General features: G+C 31.2%; 1 protein-coding gene across 1 annotated transcript in view; it reads left to right on the top strand.

The window, feature by feature from the left end:
- Window positions 1–22,028, top strand: part of LOC127715939 (collagen alpha-1(IV) chain-like) — a 90,841-nt gene extending 68,813 nt beyond the window's left edge. Inside the window, exons 90-96 of the mRNA XM_052222046.1 lie at window positions 4,300–4,308; window positions 6,373–6,381; window positions 7,682–7,690; window positions 11,485–11,565; window positions 13,448–13,456; window positions 14,190–14,252; window positions 22,015–22,028. Of these exons, the coding sequence (XP_052078006.1) occupies window positions 4,300–4,308; window positions 6,373–6,381; window positions 7,682–7,690; window positions 11,485–11,565; window positions 13,448–13,456; window positions 14,190–14,252; window positions 22,015–22,028 (194 nt within the window). The remainder of the gene's footprint in view (window positions 1–4,299; window positions 4,309–6,372; window positions 6,382–7,681; window positions 7,691–11,484; window positions 11,566–13,447; window positions 13,457–14,189; window positions 14,253–22,014) is intronic.
- Window positions 22,029–23,849: the final 1,821 nt, after the last annotated feature.

Genomic DNA, 23,849 nt, shown 5'->3' with positions numbered 1-23,849 from the left:
TTTACATATATCAAGTATACGACGCCCAAAACTGTTTTGGGCTTTTGAATCTTCTGACAATTTATTGTTATTTTACATCAGAAACACAACTTATAAAGTCTATAGTATCAGTGAATATTTGTTTCTTTTTTTGCTGTGCTTTTATTTAGTTAAACAAAAGTTTTATTACTTACTCTAGATATGTTAAAAAGGCTTCAAGAAAACACATGTATTTCTTAAATGTTATCCTAGATTTAGGAGTGGCGTTTTTTGTTTTTTGTTTTTTGTTTTTTTTTTTTCTCAATAAAAAATGCGCACCAATTCAAAAACAAATTAGTTCTTTCATTTTTGTTCTTGAAAAACCCATTTTCGATGCCTCTTTCTGGAAGTTAATAAGTCAAACTTCAATAAAAAAAAAATATACTTTATCTACTGTTGACGATTTGTATTTCCAATAATGTCAAAACTATCAGCTCTCTTCTAAAAATAATGAAATAAAACCATTCGTTTTCAGTGTCATATAATGTTATCAACAATTATAAATGATCCTAAGATGAGTTAGAAGAAATGCATAGATATGTTTAAACATAGATATACTCACAAAAGCAACCATTTACAAGTAAATTTAGGAACACAAGCTTGTTTTATCAACTGAAAAAATAAACAATTATCTTTCTGAATTTATTGCAAAAGTGGTATACTAAGTCTTTTTTTGTCTGACAATTTGTTTTGTCTGTTATGAATTTATCATTATTTTGAAGATTTGTATTGAATAAGTTTCACAACAACTAGTTTGAAAACCGGAGACGATTAATTTTTAATTTCAGTCAAATGGTTTCCACATTATAATGTTTCGTCGGTTACGGAAAATTATTCTCGAAATAGTAGGAATGTTCCTGCTCCACATGTGGCATCCGTCGTGTTGTTATTATCACTATGAGATGACGCAAATTAAGCCTTTGACTTTTGTATTAATCATTATGTATTGCGTCATTCATAATTATTCATATGTCTTGTTTTGTTGGAAAAGATGGTTCGTTGTAAGATATTGAAAAGAAAATGTAAACGATGAAAACATGATAAGATAAAAGAACTAAATACCTTTTAAGGACGTTAACACTGTAAATGTCCCTTCATCTCTGTAAATATTATATAGCATTGTACCATGACAATACAAATAAGGAAATGTGGTATTGGTCCCAATGAAACAACTATCCACCAAAGTTAGTCTTGCTTCAACACAATTGTAAGAAAATGTTTTTATTCATTAAAATAAACAATTCAAACGCTGAAAAGAAGAAAGGAAACAAGGACCTATTCTATTAAGATCGGTTACACTGTTTGTATTCCTTTGTATCTTTACATATCATATAGCACAGTACCAATAGCCTTGTGTATACACAGCTAACTTGGTCAAATACCTTCTCAAACTGTTATTCAAAGGTAAATAGCTGCATTATTTGACTCTGGTATCTTTCGTCCCTCTTTTGTTTTCCATTTCATAACTATAACTATAAATCCATTGAACACTGGTATAGGAGGCAACTATAATGTTAAATATGTTCTTACGACATTAACAAATGTTAACATATATACTTCCGTTATATTCACGTTGGAAAGTTCCAAACTCTTGAATTGGATTATCTGCTGTGTTTATCAAATCAAAGAAAATCATGTCGAAGCCAGACTGAAAGTTTAACATTATGGTATATTTTATTGCCAGGGAGCTATATTTAGACCTTTTACTATGCAACTTCAATAGAATTCTGCTACTTTCTATCGTTTATTTTTTAATTATGTCTGAATATTTCTTAAACAAAAATATAGATACTTAGAATAAGGGTTAGGGGCTTATGGTTACAATTAATCATGACCTGTTATATAATGTACAACACAGATTCTTTAATCAAAATTGTAAGTTTTAAACCTTTGTGGATTTAGTTTGTGTGCATAAATATGATTGATTTCTTTCTATATTTATTTCAAAATAAAACCTTATTTTACAAACAGCATTAATGTAAGACCTCTGAATTTATTAGACTGGATTACCATTTAGAAAGTTGATTATATTTTGGCGATTTTTAAAAATTGATTCATGTTCTTGTTAAAATTTTTATATATATATTGAATTGAACCCAATGTAAAGAGGTAAATGAATCCTGATAGATATAGATTCTACCACTGTAACGAGTGTAATACGATATTTATCCACTAGAGACAGTTAAATTTTTCAAATTTTAAATATTTAAAATTTAACTGTCAAGAGTGGATAACTATCGTATTGCACAAGATTTGGTGTTGGAATCTTTTTCGCTAATGATTTTTAAACGATATACAGACAAACTCAATCATTCTTTTCGAATTATCTGCAAAAAGATGTGTTCTTTCTATGTGACGTCATCAGTCATGGTCGCCTTTTTCATGACGTCACAATAGGAAACTCAGAGGAAAGCAAGAAAATTTGACGTCATAATCGATTTTGACCAATGAAGAACCGAGATCAAACGAACCACACGTTGATTAAATAGAAATAATCAACATGTCAGAAAAAGGATAAATCGTGTAAGAATCAGAGACATATATATATCATGGAAAATAGATTTAACCAATACTCATGACCAATTGATATGGAATATGCAGTATCATATTTTTTTGTTCATATTTGGAAATCCGTATTTGCAATTTCAAGTTCGAAGATAAAACCCAGGTTAAAAACCGACTGCATGTGAAAACATATATCGAAAAATGACTATGATATCCTATCAACAGTTCTTGGAAAACGACAATGATATTAGACTGAATGTATATTATTCTGTAACCGCTAAATGCATGTGGTAATTTCCTTTCTGTTGGCAGGTACACCTGGACCAGCAGGTAATGTTATTTATTATTTCAAACACTTCCTACATCTATATTGGTACCATTTTCCATTTTACCAATAGCATCATTAATATGCGATGCACTTTGTCAGAAACTTAAATAATTACCAACAAAGGTAAACTTGTACATTAACGATATTCGTATTTCAAAACAATGTGTAAAAGGCAATGAACGTTTTTTTTTTTTTGACTTTTTGCTTTTTATTTATTCGAACGTAAAAAGTCTGCATTTGAGCTATTTAGGAGATTAAGTGTCAATTAGGGTTAAAGTAAAGTAAATGCAATATTCTAAACTAGACTGTTTATGATAAGTATTTAAACTCAAGCGAATTGGAAATCTGATAAGAAAGTACTCTTCAATACAAAAAAAAACTCACTTACGATTTTCTTGTAAATTTTTTTCAAATTGTTAATCCGATATCAAAACGGAATTTTGCATATCCACATAAATGACACATGCTTAAACTTTCATGTATCAACACTTCAAGAGAATGCCGATTTACTACATTACCTCTGCTTGTTCTATCACTTTGTCGTCGCATTTTTCTCGGGAACTTCAGATTAAAACTTCCTGTTATGTATCAAGCTTTTATAATAAAGTATATCATAGTTAGGTTCACATGTTCAATGTCCTTTGCTTTGCATTCTAATTATTAACAAAAACTAGTTCTTAAACAATACTAGTAATAACGAATTCTTTGATATTGAAATATATTCATTTAAACAAAACTTCTGTTTTAGAAATGAATACAAATTTCGTGCTTTGACTCGAAATAAATCTGGATGCAGTAAGTACTTCTAACGGACACCTTGAATAATTTGTAATACGATAACATTGTATTCTCAACATTTCTTTGATCATTGACTTACATTCAATAATGCTTACAGGAAAACATGGAATTAATGGAAAAGACGGTATAGATGGTAAGGTTTATACATTTACAGTCCCCTGTTTTGTATTCAAAATAATAAAAAAAACAATCTCTAGTATAGAAAATTATTATCTATTTGTTTAAATCGATCTCTTACAATTCCAAACAAACTAAAGATGTTTTGCTCGTTCTCAAACATTTTTTGAAAAGAAGAACTCATTGTGTTTGCTATAAAAATTGAATGTTGAATAAGCCTTAGACTCCTTTTGAAAACGATACAATTTATTTTCATTGTTTAACTCAATATTCCTCTGGTTATAAGATACAACACAATTGCTGGAAATAAAAAATGTTCTTTCTTTATTTTGACCCGAGAAAACCGATACCGGAAGAAAAAATTATACAAGAAAAGATTTCTGCGCAAACGCAAAATCAAGACTAAAGCTAACAATATTGGATTTTTTAGTACATTCTTTTTCATCAATTTTTTTTTTTTTTTTATTTTTCCTACTTTTATTTGAGTTTTCGCTTAAATCTCAATTACGTACATGTATTTGTCTTTTTTGTAGGAAAGGATGGTAAGTTGTAAGATATATTGTGGAGATTGGATAATTTAATTAAACAAAAAAAACAAATCCAAATGGAAAACAGGATAAGAAAAAAGAAAGAAAAAGACATTTAAGGATGGTTACACTTTATTTCTTTTTAATATTTAAATATCATAAAGCATTGTATCAGTAGCCTTGCCTATAAACACTCTGCCAAGTCACATACCTCCAAAATTTGTCATAAAATGGTAAACATTTTTCAATCGATTTTCCATTTCATAAATATATGTGCGTGTTTTTTTTTGTTTTTTTTTTTGGTCTTTATGTTCGAAAAAAAACTGTGGTTTTATTTTGTCGAATGATTTTTAAGAATAGTTTTTGAGTAATTATAAACTGCTTTTTTTCAAACTTTCGAAGAATGGTATTACATGAGGGTAAAGTAAGGTAAAGGTATTTAAACCTGTCATGATTGTATGATTTTTTTCAATTTTCAATAAATCAGAGCATCCTGAAATTAGATATTAAGCTTAATTCTTAATCATGTGGTGCGTTTTTCTATCAATCGTTGATCAACTTCCTGTTTACTGAATACTTTAAAACAAGGGTATCATTTGTAAGCTATATCTTATTCTGAAGTTTGTATTGAATAAGTATATTTACAACAAATATAATAACCGAAAAATAACTTCTTTCTAATTTCATGTTTTATGGTTTCTACTATAAGAGGTTAACGCTGGTTACGGAAAGCGATAATTGTTTGAATTAGTAATGTGTTTGTAAAAATCATTTTCGTCAATACTTTAATTTACAATGGTTTTTGTGTATCTAAGAAGCTTTCAATATATATTTAGGAAAAAAGTTGTTACAATTGTTTATTGGTTTTTGAGAAATATGTTCCTTAACCCTTGTTTTTCAAATTATAGAAATACTCCAACATCTGATTATTATCTGCAACCGGTTGCACCATCTTCTTATCCATGCGCATTTTAAAAGAGGCCGAAGATACTGCGGGGAAATTGAAAAGTAAAACGCCGAAGAATGACTGACAACTCCATGGCAAAAAACGAAAAGACAACAGGTCTGCAAAATACTACAATTAAAATTAAAAACACCTTTGAGAGCACACTCACATATCCCACGCACCAACATTGTCACTAGGTAAACAATATCTGACCAGATACTTCAGTTCAAAGTATTATTACTTTAACAAAAGTCTACTGATAAAAATTTCTTGTCGATATGCATCTCTACATATTATGTTCTGATTACCTACAAAGTTTCCTAAAATTCTGATGTGGTTTCAGTTGAGTTAAGCTGTCAAACTATAGCAGTAGTACATTATGGCCGAAAAAAAATACATCAGTATTTCTTGTTGATACATGTATGCACATCTACATAGTATGTCCTTATCATCTTTAAAGTTGCATGAAATTCTCTTGTCAATTCAGAGGTGTTGCGATGAAAAAAATGTTGCAGTAGTATACTAAGGACAAAATTCTTAGTTCAAAGGGGAATAGAAAAACATTGAATCAGAATTTCCTTTCAATATGCACCTCTACATAGTACATGTAGTATGTCCTTATCATCTATAAAGTTTCATTAAATTCTATTCTGTGGTTTAAGAGAAGTTGCAATGACAAATGTTTCAATAGTATATTTAGGCCAACATTATAAATTCAAAAGGGAAATAACTCCTAGAAAAAATTTGAATCTTAATTTCTTGCCGATTTCGCGCATCTACATAGTATGTCTTTATTATCTACAACGTTTCATGCACTTCGGTTGTGTGGTTTCAGAGATGTTGCGATGGCAAGAACAAGACTGACCTAGAGACGGACAGACGGACGGACGGTTCAAACAGTGTATACCTTTGCATATTTGTTGCGTTGAGTAATATATAGACTGAGCAACACAAATGCCACCAAAAAGCAGGTATAAACAGGTGCTCCGGAAGGGTAAGCAGTTTCTATTCCGCATCTGGAACCCTTCGTGTTGTAAATATCACCATGTGATGATGCAAAGGGGGCCTTTGGCTTTCGTTTCTACTATAAGTTATCGCTTAAAACTAAATTATTTATATGTCTTGTTTTGTAGGAAAAGATGGTAAGTTGTAAGATATTTTCTGAAAATTGCTTTTATTTAATTCAAACAAAATCAAAACGGTAAAATTCAAAAATGGGGATTGCAATATTCTAAACTAGACTGTTTATGATAAATATTTAAACTCAAGCAAATTGGAAATCTGATAAAAAAGTACTCTTCAATACAAAAAAATCACTTTCAATTTTCTTGTAAAAACTCTTCAAATTATTAATCCGATATCAAAACGGAATTTTGCATATGCACATAAATGACACATGCTTAAACTTTCATGTATCAACACTTCGAGAGAGTGCGGATTTACTACATCACCTCTGCTTGTCCCATCACATTGTCGTCGCATTTGTCTCCGGAACTTCAGATTAAAACTTCCTGTTATGTATCAAGCTTTTATAATAAAGTATATCATATTTAGGTTCACATGTTCAATGTCCTTTGGTTTGCATTCTAATTATTAACAAAAACTAGTTCTTAAATATATACTAGCAATATGGAATTCTTTGATATTGAAATATATTTAAATTTAAACATAACGTCTGTTTTAGAAAAAAATACAAATTTCGTGCTTTGGCTCGAAATAAATCTGGATGCAGTAAGTAATGATAACGGACACTTTGAATAATTTGTATTACGATAACATTGTCGTCTCAACATTTCTTTGATCATTGACTAATATTCAATAATGCTTACAGGAAAACATGGAGTTAATGGTAAGGTTTATACGTTTATAGTCTCCTGTTCAGTTTGTAACCCGGATTTGCTTTTCCTCAATCTATGACTTTTGAACACCGGTATACTACTGTTGCCTTTATTGTATTCAAAATAATAAAAAAAACAATCTCTAGAATAGAACATTATTATCTATTTGTTTAAATCGATCTCTTACAATTTCAAACTAATATTAAAACTGAAATGTTTGCTCGTTTTCAAACCTTTTTTCAAAGTAGAACTCATATTTTTTACTATGAAAATCGTATGTTGAAAAAGCACTAGACTGCATTTTAAATGATACGATTTATTTTCATTGTTTCACTTAGTATTCTTCTGGTAATAAGATACAACACAATTGCTGGAAAAAAAAGATGTTCTTTCTTTATTTTGACCAGAGAAAACCGATACCGGAAGAAAAAACAATACAAGAAAAGATTTCTGCGCAAACGCGAAATTAAGAATAAAGCTAACAATATTGCACTTTTTAGTACATTCTTTTTCATCATTTCTTTTTTTTTTATTATTTTTTTCTACCATTATTTGGGTTTTCGCTTAAAACTCAATTATGTACATGTATTTGTCTTTTTTGTAGGAAAGGATGGTAAGTTGTAAGATATATTGTGAAGATTGGTTAATTTATTTAAACAAAAACAAATCCAAACAGAAAACACGATAAGAAAAAAGAAAGAAAAGGCATTTAAGGACGGTGACACTGTATTTATTTTTAATATCTAAATATCATAAAGCATTATATTACTAGCCTTGCTTATACACACTTTGCCAAGTCATATATCTCCAAAATTTGTCATAAAAATTAAATCATTTTTCAATCGATTATCCATTTCATAGATATATGGATTTCTTGTGTCTCTATGTTCCAAAAAAACTGTGGTTTTATTTTGTCGAATAAATTTTTAAGAATAGTTTTTGAGTAATTAAAAACTGCCTTTTCAAACTATTACATTATGATTAAGTACAGTAAAGGTATTTGAACCTGTCATGATTATACGATTTTTTTCAATTTTCGAAGGAAATATGAATCAGAGCATCCTAAAATTGGGTATTAAGCTTAATTCTTAATCGTGTGGTGAGTTTTTCTATCAATCGATGATCAAATTCCTGATTACTGAACACTTTCAAACGAGGGTATCATTTGTGAGCTATATATTTTTCTGAAGTGTGTATTGAATAAGTATCTTTAAAACAAATATAATAACCGAAAAATGACTTCTTTCTAATTTCACGAATATGGTTTCTACTTTAAGAGGTAGACTTTGGTTACAGAAAGCGATTGTTTAAATTATTAATATGTTTGTAAATATCAGTTTCGTCAATGCCTTAATTTAAATTGGTTTTTCTGTATCTAAGAAACTTTCAATATATATCTAAGAAAATTGTTGTTATAATTGTTTAGTGGTTCTTAAGAAATATGTCCCTTAACCCTTGTTTTTCAAATTATAGAAATACTCTAATATCTGATTATTATCTGCAACCGGTTGCACCATCTTCTTGTCCATGTGCATTTTAAAAGAGGCCGAGGATACTGCGGGGAAATTGAAAAATAAAACGCCGAGGAATGACTGACAACTCCATGGCAAAAAACGAAAAGACAACAAGTCCACAAAACACTACAATTAGAATTAAAAATACCTTTGTGAGCGTACTCACACATCCCATGCACCAACATTGTCACTAGGTAAACGATATCTGACCAGATACTTCAGTTCAAAGTATTATTACTTTAACAAAAGTCTACTGATAAAAATTTCTTGTCGATATGCATCTCCACATATTATGTTCTCATTAACTACAAAGTTTCCTAAAACTCTGATGTGGTATTAGTTGAGTTAAGCTGTCAAACTGTTGAAGTAGTACATAATGATTATCGCCAAATTTTGAATTCAAAGCGGCATAACTCCTAGAAAAAAATAAGGTCATAATTTCTTGTTGATATGCACATCTACATAGTATGTCCATATCATCTTTAAAATTGCTTGAAATTCTCTTGTGTGGTTTCAGAAGAGTTGCAATGAAAAACTGTTGCAGAAGTATACTTAGGACAAAATTCTTAGTTCAAAGAGGAATAGAAAAACATTGAATCATTATTTCCTTTCAATATGCACCTCTACATAGTATGTCCTTATCATCTATAAAGTTTCATGAAATTTTATTTTGTAGTTTAAGAGAAGTTGCAATGACAAAATGTTTCAGTAGTATATTTAGGCAAACATTATAAGTTCAAAAAAGGAAATAACTCCTAGAAAAAAAATTTAATCTTAATTTCCTGCCGATTTCGCGCATCTACATAGTATGTCTTTATAATCTACAACGTTTCATGCAATTCGGTTGTGTGGTTTCAGAGATGTTGCGATGGCAAGAACAAGACTGACTTAGAGACGGACAGACGGACGGACGGTTCAAACACTGTATACCTTTGCAACTTTGTTGCGTTGAGTAATATATAGACTGAGCAACACAAATGCCACCAAAAAGCAGTTATAAACAGGTGCTCCGGAAGGGTAAGCAGTTTCTATTCCACATCTGGAACCCTTCGTGTTGTAAATATCACCATGTGATGATGCAAAGGGGCCCTTTGGCTTTCGTTTCTACTATAAGTTATCGCTTAAAACTAAATTATTTATATGTCTTGTTTTGTAGGAAAAGATGGTTAGTTGTAAAATATTTTCTGAAAATTGCTTTCATTTAATTAAAAAAAAATCAAAACGGTAAAATGGGGTTAGTATAAAAGAAAGAAAGGTCATTTAAGGACGGTTACACTGTATGTGTTCATTCACATCTTTAAATATCGTATAGCATTGCACTATAAGCCTTGCTTCAACAGAATTTACTTGGTCAGATCGTGCTTAATTGCAACACAATTGTAAGACAATTTGTGGAGATGAAGTAAATCATTCAAAAACTAAAATCAAAAGGCTGAAAAGAAGAAAGAAAAAAATATCTATTGCGATCGGTTAAACTGTATGTATTCCTTCATCTTTTGAAATATCATATAGCATAGTACAGGCAAACAGCTGCATTATCTGTTTTCCATTCCATAACTATAACAATAAATTTATAGAACACTGTTAAAAGGAGACAACCATAATGTTGAATATGTTCTTCCGCCCTTAACAAATTTTAACACATATACTTTCGACATAATCACGTTATAAAGTTTCAAAGACTCTTGATTGAAATTATCGGTTTTATTTATCAAAGAAAAGAAAATCATGTTACAGTCAGACTAAAGGTTTAACATGATTGCATATATTTTTGCCATCAAAGCAATGCTCTTGGCAATATTTACGCCTTATATATATCAATATTGAATTCTGCTATTTGCTTTTGTTTTGTTTTTTTCATTAGTTAAAAACAAATATAGATACTTAGAATAGGGTTAAGTGGCGTATCATTTAAATCAATATTGACCTGTTATACAGTGCATTCAGGATTCTACTTCGTCAAAATTATCTCCCCCATTACGCCACCTAGTTTTTACAATCGTAAAAATGGAGGCAATTGTAGGGATACCACACTGTCAATTTAGCTCTTATAAACGGGTTAATTTATCAACATAGCACCATTACGATCCTTATGTTCCAGTTGTATTTTGAAAGACAAATGTATCTACTGGCTATTGAGCATCATTTAATGTACCTTTTTATAAAGTAGGTATCTTTCTACTATTTGTATACAATTTTAAGAAAAGGTCGTCTCGAGTTTTGTTCAAGAATTTACGGTCTTCTCGATCTATTTACATTCAATGTTTACATCGAGAAAAGGTTTGTTTGATTTTGCTTAGTAACTTAATTTCAAAAGTGACAATCTTTGCTGCATATCAATCGATTCCTTTGAAAAATTTTTCTACGACTTTCTCTGATCTAGCTGTATATATTTACGAATAATTAGCATGTTCCAGAGAGGTATACAGACAGTAAAAAATAAATTGAAGTTGGTACTCCAGAAATTTATTCGCATAGCAACATTTTAAACCAATTTTACTCCAAACATCTTTAGCCTGCTGCACTCGTCGTTTGCTACTTAAGGAGGAAAATGATAACATTGAGTGGAAGTTTTGTTTTTCCTAAGATTCATAAATCAAATTTGGGAGTTTTGATCCTTTGTGGATTTAGTTTGTGATATGATTGATTTCTTCCTATATTTTTTTAAGATATATCGTTATTTCACAAAAAGCACAAATATAAGACCTCAGGTTTTATTGACGTATTTTACGTTATGCTTTCGTCAATTGTTGTGTATGTTAGTTTAAACTCAGGAGGATAAGTCCGAATCACATTTTAGGTATAATTATGTAGTTGATTATCCTATGTTTGGTAATCCCGCAAAACCACGATTACGCTATAATAATTTTATCTTTATTTGTCTTTTTTACAGGACTTACTGGACCGCAGGGACTTACTGGACCGCAGGGACTTACTGGACCGCAGGGACTTGCTGGACCACAAGGACCACCAGGTATTGCTATAAATATTTCAAATAATTCCTACATATATATTAGTTCCATTTGCGTTGTACTAAATAGCCTTGTTAATATACTATGCACCTTGTAACTGGTAAGTTTGTATATTATCGGTTTTTCATTTTATAAGCATGTGTATAATATTAATGAAATTGTTGTCACAAAGCTGTGCTTTTGTGTACTCGAATAATATTCTATGAATATATATCAGACGACAAAAAAACTGCCTTTCAGACATTTGGAAGATTGCGTTTCAAATAGGACTAGAAGTAAAGTAAAGGCAACATTCGAAACAGTACTTCTTATGATAAATTTAAATACAAGCGATGTGAAATCAGACAAAAATGTAGCCTTCAACGCCACACAAAAAACTTAGATTTTTTTGTAAAAATGCTCCAAATTATTGATCCGATTATAATAAAGGAATATTAGGTATGCACATATATAACACATGATTATACTTTAATGTATCAAAACTTTGAGATAGTGAGGATATACTGGTTTACCTCTGTTCGTCCCGTCACATTTTCATCGTATTTTTTCTCAGGAACATCAGATCAGAGCTTTCTATTATATATCCAGTTTCCTATTAGCATGCGTGTGAGCAGTTTTTACGACCATCGATCATCAACTTTCTGGAATACTTAAAAACCATGCTACATGTACATAATGGCCATATTTTTCTTTTTTTTTTTTTTTTTTTTTTTCTTTTTTTTTTTTTTTTTTTCATAAATCCGGCCGTTAGTTTTCTCGTTAGATTGTTTTACAGTTGTCGTTTCGGGGCCTTTTATCGCTTACTATGCTGAATGGTTTTGCTTATATTTGAAGGCCGGACGGTGACCTATAGTTTTTAACTTCTACGTCATCTGATCTCTGGTGGAGAGTTGTCTCATTGGCAATCATACCACACATTCTTTTTTTGTTTATATGGATAAAATTTCGTCCCATTTTTCTTGTACATATTGATATTATAAAGAAATTTATTGAAATAGTATCATTACCTACAAATGTAAAAACCGAGGAATATTCATTTTGATTTTAAATGTCATGTATGTGGTTTCCACTTAAGGGGTGTAGTGGTTAAATGTTTATAAAAGTCATTTTCGTCAATGCTTTTTTAGGGTTCTCTTCAAAAAATATTTTCTAAAACGGTTGTTACAAACATACTTGTAATTTTAACAGTGATGTCACTTAAACTAAGCCTACCTCCTTAAACATGTTAAAGAAACACTCAATCACCTTTTTTCACCATTGTCGTATTCATTCTCAATTTGCTCCTCTTGTTTTTTAATATTTACCCGATTTTCAGAATCCTCTGGTTTTATCCATGTATAGCCATTAAAAAATTTTGCCCACTAACCCCTACTTTTCTTTTCATAATTTTATTACATATAGTTTAAAAAGCCATATTTGAAAATCTTGTAAAATCCTTGTTATTTTTTCATAGTTTTTGAAACAAAAAAGCGGCCAATGTTAAAAGGTAGAAAAATCTAGAGAGAATCATTTCCCGCCAAATTTTCAATGACTTATATCTCGAAAACAAGCACACGGACCCTTCATTTTTTTTCTGCTTTTTTAGTTCCTTTGTTTATATACTATCATTTAAGAACAGTCTTTTAAAAAGCTTGTTATTTTGAAACAGAGTAGCAAACATCATTAAATCATTTAATTTTTTTAAAGAGGCGATAGATACCAAAAGGACATATAAAACTGACAAAATTGTCTACTTAACGCTTCAAGGAAAATTAAGACAGATCAACATCAATCCCACATTGTGTTGTTAAACCACGAGATAAAACAGAGAAAACATCTTTGTGTATTTGTTATAATATATCACTCCAAACTTGATTATTCAATGACATTTGTCTTGTTTTGTAGGAAAAGATGGTAAGTTGTAAGATATTTTGTGAAGATTGTTTTCATTCATCTAAAAAAAAAATTAAAATTGTGAAAAGAGGATAAGAAAAAATAACGAAATATCATTGAAGGACGATACCACTGTAAGTGTTCTTTCATCTCTTTAAATATCATATAGCTTTTAACATTAGCATTGGTACAATTGCAAGATATCCTGTAAAGATGTTTCTATTTATTAAAACAAAAACAATCCAAACGCTGAAAAGAAGAAAAGAAAAAAAAAGAAAATATATATTAAGATCGGTAACACTATGTATTCCGTCATATCTTTAAATATTGTATAGCATAGAACCGGTAGTTTTGTTTATTATAATACACAGGTTAGTCAGATACTTTCTAAAATTGTTATACGAAGGCAAACAGCTGCATTATCTGTTTTCTAGTTCATGTCTCTAACTTTAAATTCATATTTTAAAAATCTGTGTTTTAATTTTTTTTTTTTTTTTCATTGAAATTTTAAAAATAGTCTTGAGATAAAGGCAATCCTGCATTTCAGATCTTTGATAATTGGAAATGAATGAGTGTTGGGGTATTGCACAATGCACTGGCTATGACGTGTTTCTCTCTTAAAGACAAAAGAATTTGAAATCCAACAAAACATTTAATAGATGTGATAAAATGTCCAGAAATTTGAACAAACAACAGACTGAAGTTAATCGTAGTGTAATATGCAATTTATACTTGTTATATTATCTAATTTCAGGTAAATTTGATATACGTGTCCATCTGTATGTTGAGAAAGGGAAACTAAGAATAGGCAAAATTGGTAAGTATTCAGTAAGATGAGCAAACAGATAACATGATTGTGTATTTACTTTTAAATCGGCCCATTTGCTGAACTGGTATACATTATTAGCTTGCCTCCGGGTGCGGGATTTTCTCGCTGCGTTGAAGACCCATGGGTGGCCTTAATCTGTTGTCTGTTCTTTGGTCGGGTTGTTGCCTCTTTGACACACATTCCGTTTCCATTCTCAAGTCTAACATTTTCATGATTTTATTCGAATCTTAATTTTACTCTTATAAATATATTAATGGGATTTTAATGTAAAGCAATATATCAACAGAGCAAAGATACAATTATGAAGAAAACATAATGTAACTGCGTTAAAAATAACTTAGTTGTACCAAAACAAATCATCAAAGATACCAGGCTTAAATTTTGTTCGCCAGATGCGCGTTTTATCTACAAAAAGACTCCGTTTTAACGAAATTAAGTCTTCTCTGAATTTTTTTACTAACAAAAAAGAACTGAATGTCGTTAAACTATGAAAACAAAGTGCGGACAACAACCCGGCAGAGTGGGTAATTATTGAAGGGTTTTTACATCTTCGATATAGGGGTTTAAAGCAAAGGAATACATGGTCAATAAAAAAGAAAACGTATGTATGAAGGAAAAGTTTCAAACGGTTTAAATCGTTATTTGACTTGTTGATAAAATTGTATGATGGTTAAAATACGTAGGGACTTGATGTATTGTAAAATCACATGTCTGCTTTTGTGTTTCTCTTTCATTTACCGTTAACCACAATTTGCTTTTAACTATAGATTTGTCTTCTTTTTTAATTGACTCATGATGATTCGATTTTTCTAGTTTTCATCTTTTGGAAATATTTTTTTCTCATTTTACCCAGAAAGGTACCAAATACAGAGTGCTGTGAAAGATTACATCACAAAAGAAACTGGTAACGACAACAGTAATGACAAACAAGGAAACAAAGACTACGCTTACTCAAACCAAAAAACGATCTATAAAACATCGAACCAATATGACAAATCTGGCTACAACAGAAAAACAGCTCGGCAATGGCAACAACGCTATCGTAAATTGAAGGAGAAGAAGAAATCCTATAATACTAAAAACATTAGTTACAGAAAAATAAAATAGAGGGTGAAGGAGTTTGTTTAGATAATTATGCTTGTAAACACAATGATAAATATTTTAAGTATATATAAATACATAGTAAGTAATGTGTTTTTGTTCTTATAATTTTATATGCCAGAACCCCCTATATATGTGTATGCAAGCCAAAATAAAGAAAGAAAATTAGTGAAAAAGTACTACATATGTAACATACCATCTGATAAAGCTGGAAATATTTACGAAAGCCCTTCAACATGTTATATGTGAATAACAAGTTTCTTCTCATATGTTATCTCGAATGAAAACATTCCAGGCCATTTTACAAAGATACCAATAGGCATTGTCAAAATAACTTTAAAATAAATGTCCAACAGTCCAGAAAAATACGGTCCAAAGTATCAATTAACTTCCAATATTCGTAGTCCAAGTATTTTATAATCTGGACAGGTATTCTAAAGTTTTTGACTTTTTAGAAAACCGATTGAATGGGTTTTGGTTTGGCCTAATAACTATATGAAGCTAAGGGCAAGTGTACGCTGTAATCGCATATAAAAACGAATAAAACCTATATCATCCGCATGACATGTGCTCCTAGTACGGGTCAAAATCAGGTTCGCTTGCGATCATTAACCTTATGATAATGGGTTAATTAAAACATTGATGACTTAGTTACTACGTAGTCTCATATAGTTTTTCATTCCCTATTTTCAAGAAAGCTACCATATTCAAACTTCAATATGTAGGCGTGAAGGGAAGCAACTTAAGTTATACGTTCTTTAACGATTGAACACGTATTTGATGCATTAATATTTCATTTACAATTCATACCCGTTCACCATGAAAAATACAAAACATAAACCTTTTTTGGCTCTTTTTACTTTTTATACTGAAAATAGCTTAATTGTTGACCGTTTTATGAACTTTAAATCATATTATATTTTAATGTTAAGAAATGCATTAAGAGCTAACGTGGCGACTATCCAACCATTTGTGATTATAGTTCTATCAAAGATAATCATTACAATATTCCTTTTCTACGAATGTCTACCATATAACATATAAACATGATGAATAAAAATAAGGAGATGTGATATGATTGCCAATAAGACAACTATCCACCAACGTTCCAATGAAGTAGATGTAAGCAATTATGTGCAACCCTACGGCCTTCGATAATGAGTAAAACCATACCGTATAATCGGCTATAAAAGGCCCCGACATGAAACATTGAATTGATAAAACTAACGGTCTTCTTCTTCTTTAAGTTTCTAGCGATCCTTCATTTATTGAAGATTATTCGCCGGGCGTCGACTATAAAATTTAATTTATAATTAACAAGGTAGCCAGAAAAAAGAAATAAAATCAAAAATCAAAATAATATATGTACATTTGAAAAATAACATTTAGATATAACTATATACATTTGAAAACAGTAATAGTTAAATGAAGAAAATAGGGATTAGAGCAGGTCATGAGAACATACTGTTGAATCCATGTACTGTACTGCATGAAACTATTTGTTGTGGCAAATGATTCCAATCTATAACTATAAGAGGATAAAATGAATATTTATAACTGTCTTTAGATGTTTGTATTTGCCTAAATGAGTGTGGATTGTGATGTCTGGTTCTATTGTCTAGTGGGACCAAAAGGTTAAATGTAGAGACTGCAACAATTTTGTGTATAATTTTGTATAAGAAAACAAGTCTGTATCTTAAATCATGCCTTATTTCAAGTGGGTACCAATTTAATAAAATTGAGAATGGAAATGGGGAATGTGTCAAAGAGACAACAACCCGACCATAGAACAGACAACAGCAGAAAGTCACCAACAGGTCTTCAATGCAGCGAGAAATTCCCGCACCCGCAGGCGTCCTTCAGCTGGCCCCTAAACAAATATATATACTAGTTCAGTGATAATGAACGCCATACTAAACTCCAAATTGTACACAAGAAACTAAAATTAAAAATAATACAAGACTGACAAAGGCTAGAGGCTCCTGACTTGGGACAGGCGCAAAAATGCGGCGGGGTTAAACATGTTTATGAGATCTCAACCCTCCCCCTATACCTCTAGCCAATGTAGAAAAGTAAACGCATAACAATACGCACATTAAAATTCAGTTCAAGAGAAGTCCGAGTCTGATGTCAGAAGATGTAACCAAAGAAAATAAACAAAATGACAATAATACATAAATAACAACAGACTACTAGCAGTTAACTGACATGCCAGCTCCAGACTTCAATTAAACTGATTGAAAGATTATGTCCTCATCATATGAATATCAGGCACAATCCTTCCCGTTAGGGGTTTAGTATCATATCATCATAACATATATGAGAAGAACATAACCCGTGTCATGCCAACAACTGGTTTTTAAATAAATGTGTTTAGTGCCGATGCAAAGACCCTATAAGTGAATCAATATTAACGCCAAAATATGCAATCTTTAATGACCTGACAACAGTATCGTAACTATATCCCTTCTTAATAAGTCTATTTAAAGGTTTTGTTAGCTTCAGAGGTGAATACTGACATTTTTGTGCTTTATAAAGAATATTTCCATAAAAAATTGGATGTGAAATACCTGAACGTTTAAGAAGTCTGCATGTTGAGCTATATTTACGAATGATGTCCTTATACCGATGATAAAATTTAGTAAATGTTTTGACTAGTTTGTGATATCGAAAACCCTGGTGTAATAATTTTTCAGTAATACATAAATTTCTCTCGTTAAAATCTAAAACATTGTTACATACATGCGAATCGTACAAGTTGAGATAAATAAACACCGTAAGATGGTGTCAAGGGAACGTCACCATCTAAAAATGGATAATTAACGATAGGAAATGAAAAATCATCTCTTTTATCATATATTTTAGTATTAAGCTTTCCGTTAATGATATAGATATCAAGATCGAGGAAAGGGCAGTGGTCATTGTTAGTATTAGCTTTATTTAAAGTAAGTTCAACAGGATAAATTTCTTTAGTATACATACTGAAGTCGTCATTATTGAGAGCCAAAATATCATCCAAATATCTAAAAGTATTATTAAATTTGTGTATCAGATGTTGTTTCGATCGGTCTTTTTTATATCAGAAACTGAGCTGGTGTTATGGAGGAAGCGGTTGCATGTGAAGCGGGCTGCTTTTCTCTGAACTTTTTCAATTAGTGAAATTTTCAGTTTTGATGTGGATCTCAAATGGTTGAGCCGTACTCTAATTTTGGTCGGACAAGAGCTTTAAATGCGTGAGCGTTAACTTTAAGGTGCGGCTATATGAAGGTTTCTGTGAATAAATCCAAGAGACTGGTTTGCTTTTGATGTCATGTTATCGATATGTTTATCCCATTTTAAGTTTGATTGAAGAGTTAGGCCTAAATATTTTGTAGAGTCAACTTTTTCGAGAGAGTGATTAGGTAATTTTTAAGTGAAGTCTAAAGGTTTTCGTTTTTGTGTTACACTTAGAACGTTGTATTTATCAGGTTGAAAATGCATGAGCCAGTCTCGCTCCCATCTGCCGGCCGCTTCCAAATCAGACTGAAATTTATATGCGTCATCTAGTGTCTTAAATAATGCTGTCATCTGCGAACAATATCAATGTACTATGTTCGATATATTCTGCCAAATCATTAATGAATATTAAAAATAAAATTGGTCCATGCACTGTGCCTTGTGGTACCTCAGATGTTACAGGAATGGTATTTGATGTTTCACCTTCAAGGACTACTGTTTGCGTTCTGTTTGTTAAAATACATTATACATGAGGTGATGGTGTGAAACTTTGTCAAATGATTTTACGAAATCCATTATTATGATGTCCGTTTGAATGTTTTTATTATTTGAATTTGCAAAATCTTGAATAAATGATATTAACTGAGTTTTACACGAACGGCATGATCGAAAACCATGTTGTAAGTCAAATAGAATTTTATTTTTTTCTAAATGTTTCATGATATTACTATGTTCTAAAAGTTTGTAGCAGATGCATGTTAATGATATGGAGCGATAATTTATAAGATCATGTTTGTCGCCTTTTTTGAATGCTGGACATACACTTGCGTGACGCCAGTCATCTGGGATCTTTCAAGAGTTCAGTGATATTTGAAATATGATTGACAAGATGGAAGTGATAGATGTCTTGCACTCTTTCAAGATTTTTCCATGGATTAGATCAGACCCAGCTGCTTTGTTAATATTGATATTGTTAAGAAGTTTTTCGATGCCTTGTTTTTGTGTTTTACTATCAGGCATCTGTGGATGTTTACTGACTCCCTTATCTGGTATTGTGTCATCTGTTACAGGTGTGAATGCTTTTTGGAACTGTTCATTTAATATACTTGCTTTTGTGTTTGAATCAGATGCAAGTGAGCCCTCTTTCCGAAGTGGTGGTATATTACTGCTTTCAGACTTTTATGTTTTTATGTAGCTGAACAGATTTTTGAGGAAATGTTTTGATATAGTAGTAGGGTTGTAGTCAAATGGTATACCACATATCATATCGTCGAAATATTTCCAATAAGATGTTCTTTGTTGTTTTTGTATTTCGTTTTAATTTTTTAATTTTTTATATGGCAACACTTACAACAAGTCAATGCCACTGCTGGTGGACGTTTCGTCCCCGAGGGTATCACCAGCCTAGAAGTCAGCACTTCGGCGTTGACATGAATATCAATTAAATGGTCAATTTTATAAATTTACTGTTTACAAAAGTATAAATTATTCGAAATACTAAGGATTTTCTTATCCCAGGCATATATTACCTAAGCCGTATTTGGCACAACTTTTTTGAAATTTTGGGTCCTCAATGCTCTCAACTTTATACTTGTTTGGCTTTCTAACATTTTTGATCTGAGCGTCACTGATACGTCTTATGTAGACGAAGCGCGCGTCTGGCGTAACAAATTATAAGCCTGGTACCTTTGATAACTAATTATAACAAATTAAAAAGAAAAATTTATCTTAGCATGAACAAATCGACAAAATAGATGACAATAAGTCATGTATGTCCTACTCTGTGTTGGTGAAAATGTAAATATCCAAGTCATGCGAACCTCCTTAGGATAGTTTATTGCTGTTCGGCTTTTGTCCGGTATCTATCTATTTTCTATGGGTTGAAATAAATTATCTATGAACGTTTCGTCAAAATATGTATTACGTAATAATAAATCTGTTTTTATTCACTTGCATTTACGTGTTTTAGTGATTAGACCCTATTAATTGATTTTTGATTTTGTTCTTCTTGATTTTTTTTTGTCGTTTGGGTGCAGTAGGATTGCCAAATCTTCTTTTTTTTCGTACTGTATGGTTTGTCAAGTGTCAAAAGAAAGCTATTCCTCTGTTATGTAGTATTACTGCCAACAAAACTTTCAGATTTTTGTTTTATATTAAAATCTTAAATTACATTTTGTATTTGTTTGTGTTTGTGGAATTTTCACTGTCATATGTCAGGCAGTTTTTTTTTTTTTTTATTTTTAGTTCTATTACAATTTCATATGAAGACTCTGTTTCGTGAATACTAGCATTAAAAGGGTTTATTCCCTATAACTCATTTAACAAATTTAACCAATGATTTATGCACTCTTATTGTTTTTATACTAGGTTAAATGGTAATCCTAGGGACCCTTGTATTTTTTTCTACAAATGATCATGCTTTGTGTGATTGACGTCTAGTAATTCATTTAAGGATGGCGCCTCTTCCTCAAGTTTTTTCGTATTTTTTTTTTTTTTTAGCATCCATCTATTTATTTACTTTTTGGCTGATTATTCGCTCTTGTCCAGCCGTAAATATTTTTCTGCAGATCTGATAAGCGAATTTTAGGACAGTTAAACAAAGTGTGTGCCCTATTATATCATAAACCTATAAATTAAAAACCGAACAACAACAAAACAAAATGTTATACTCCTTTTAATTCGATCATATTTGAAACAAAACATGATCTTTTATATCCCATATTCAATCATACTACAGTAACTATGTTTGAAAACACAATTCATACTTTTATTTACATTGTCTTTTTCTTATTCATTAATTCCCTAACAGACAGTAATTGTAGGAGATTTTCAGTGTAGGTTCCAATAGAAACACAAAACCTATCTGATAGAACAAGAGCAACTTTTGCGACCCCCCCCCCCCCCCCCCCCACGAATTAGTAGGTGTTAATCAGGCTATTTAACATTTTTCAAGTGAACTGTCCTATTGAATAAATACAAAATTAATGCTTTCATTGGAGTACATTCAATGGCAACTTAAAAAAATTTCTCCTTGAAAACCAACCATTCATTGATTAAATATTTGTTAATGTGTTGTACAAAATAAAACTTAGTAATGAAAATACATGTTCCAATACTTGTTCCCTGATAAGGCTTGTTTTGATAAAGTTGTATAAAGAAAAGTTTAAGAACGTTACAAACAGATATTTAGTTAAGAATAATAGCGATTCTGGCCGGTCTGGGATTTTGAATTAATTAAATGTCCAGTGTAAACGCTACCAAGGCACCCAATTTGAATATAATTTTTGGAAAAATTCTTCCAAAATACAGTATCTGGTGGTCTACGTACTAGGTATTTTCAATAATTAATGTTTTTCAGCCTGCTATATTACGGGTACAATTATAGAAGAAATATAAGATGTTGTTGGCCTTTTCTCATTTCGTTTAATTTCAGTATCTAAGACATAAGAGATCTAATATTATACTGAGTGTACTTGTATTTAATGGTCGTCTATACATCATTTGAGTTTGCGCAATGTATCTTTCTCAAACATAGTGCTGATATTTTGTTCTGGTTTGACTAAAATTGAGAATGGAAATGGGGAATGTGTCAAAGAGACAACAACCCGACCATAGAACAGACAACAGCAGAAGGTCACCAACAGGTCTTCAATGCAGCGAGAAATTCCCGCACCCGGAGGCGTCCTTCAGCTGGCCCCTAAACAAATATATATACTAGTTCAAATTGTACACAAGAAACTAAAATTAAAAATAATACAAGACTGACAAAGGCTAGAGGCTCCTGACTTGGGACAGGCGCAAAAATGCGGCGGGGTTAAACATGTTTATGAGATCTCAACCCTCCCCCTATACCTCTAGCCAATGTAGAAAAGTAAACGCATAACAATACGCACATTAAAATTCAGTTCAAGAGAAGTCCGAGTCTGATGTCAGAAGATGTAACCAAAGAAAATAAAAATAATGACAATAATACATAAATAACAACAGACTACTAGCAGTTAACTGACATGCCAGCTCCAGACTTCAATTAAACTGATTGAAAGATTATGTCTTCATCATATGAATATCAGGCACAATCCTTCCCGTCAGGGGTTTGGTATCATACCATCATAACATATATGAGAAGAACATAACCCGTGTCATGCCAACAACTGGTTTTTAAATAAATGTGTTTAGTGCCGATGCAAAGACCCTATAAGTGAATCAATATTAACGCCAAAATATGCAATCTTTAATGACCTGACAACAGTATCGTAACTATATCCCTTCTTAATAAGTCTATTTAAAGGTTTTGTTAGCTTTAGAGGTGAATACTGACATTTTTGTGCTTTATAAAGAATATTTCCATAAAAAATTGGATGTGAAATGCCTGAACGTATAAGAAGTCTGCATGTTGACTGTATGTTTGGTAGTGTTTGGTTTTATCAACTCTTCAAATTTTGTATTAAGGATTTTGATTATCGACATGCGCATCTGGTGCAGTAAAAATTAGGACCATTAATATATATAATAACTGCCACTTGGTCAATACCCCTGTTGTCGGACTGTTCGTCCCAAGGGTTATTGCCAGCCTAGTAGTAAGTACTTCGGTATTTGCATAAAAGCACGATTTGGTTTTTTTGATATTCTGTAATCAAATTTTTGAAATCATTTCACATCAATAAATGTGTTTTCCTCATGCATAGCTCTGATTGCATCCCCTGGTTTGTTTTATTTTTGGTCCTTTTTTGTTATGTTTTTTTTTGTATGGATTTTCAAGTATTTTGGCTTTGAGCATAATTGACGAGACATCTGATGCATTTACATTGGTACCGTTAATGCTATTATTACCACTGGGTGGATAGCTTTCCCAATAGCCTGTTTTTCAGTACTTGCATGAAAATACGGATATTTATTTTTTGAAATTTTGAAAATCATTTAAAATTAAGGAATATGTCTTCCTTATCCATAGCTCTTATTTCTTTACTTTCAGTCATTTTAACTTATATTCAAAAGTCCAAAAGTTCAATGATCGAAATTGTAAATCTTTAAGACGTTTTATTGGTTGCGAACAAAATAATCCGGTATTTAAAAGCTCTACTTCTCTGAAAACGTTTGTATGTTTTGTAATAATGTATAAATCTTTGTTCTTCTTACTCTGTCATGATATAAATGTATGATACCAATTTCAGTTCGAAATAGGTCTTTAAAGGCCTCAACAGGAAAAGTTTTGACGTTGCCAAAAAACGGGAGGTTTGGCATGCCACAAAACCAGGTTCAACCCACCAT

Source organism: Mytilus californianus, unplaced genomic scaffold, assembly GCF_021869535.1.
Source record: "Mytilus californianus isolate M0D057914Y unplaced genomic scaffold, xbMytCali1.0.p SCAF_9, whole genome shotgun sequence".
Taxonomy (NCBI): domain Eukaryota; kingdom Metazoa; phylum Mollusca; class Bivalvia; order Mytilida; family Mytilidae; genus Mytilus; species Mytilus californianus.
This window is presented reverse-complemented; position numbering and strand designations above follow the sequence as displayed.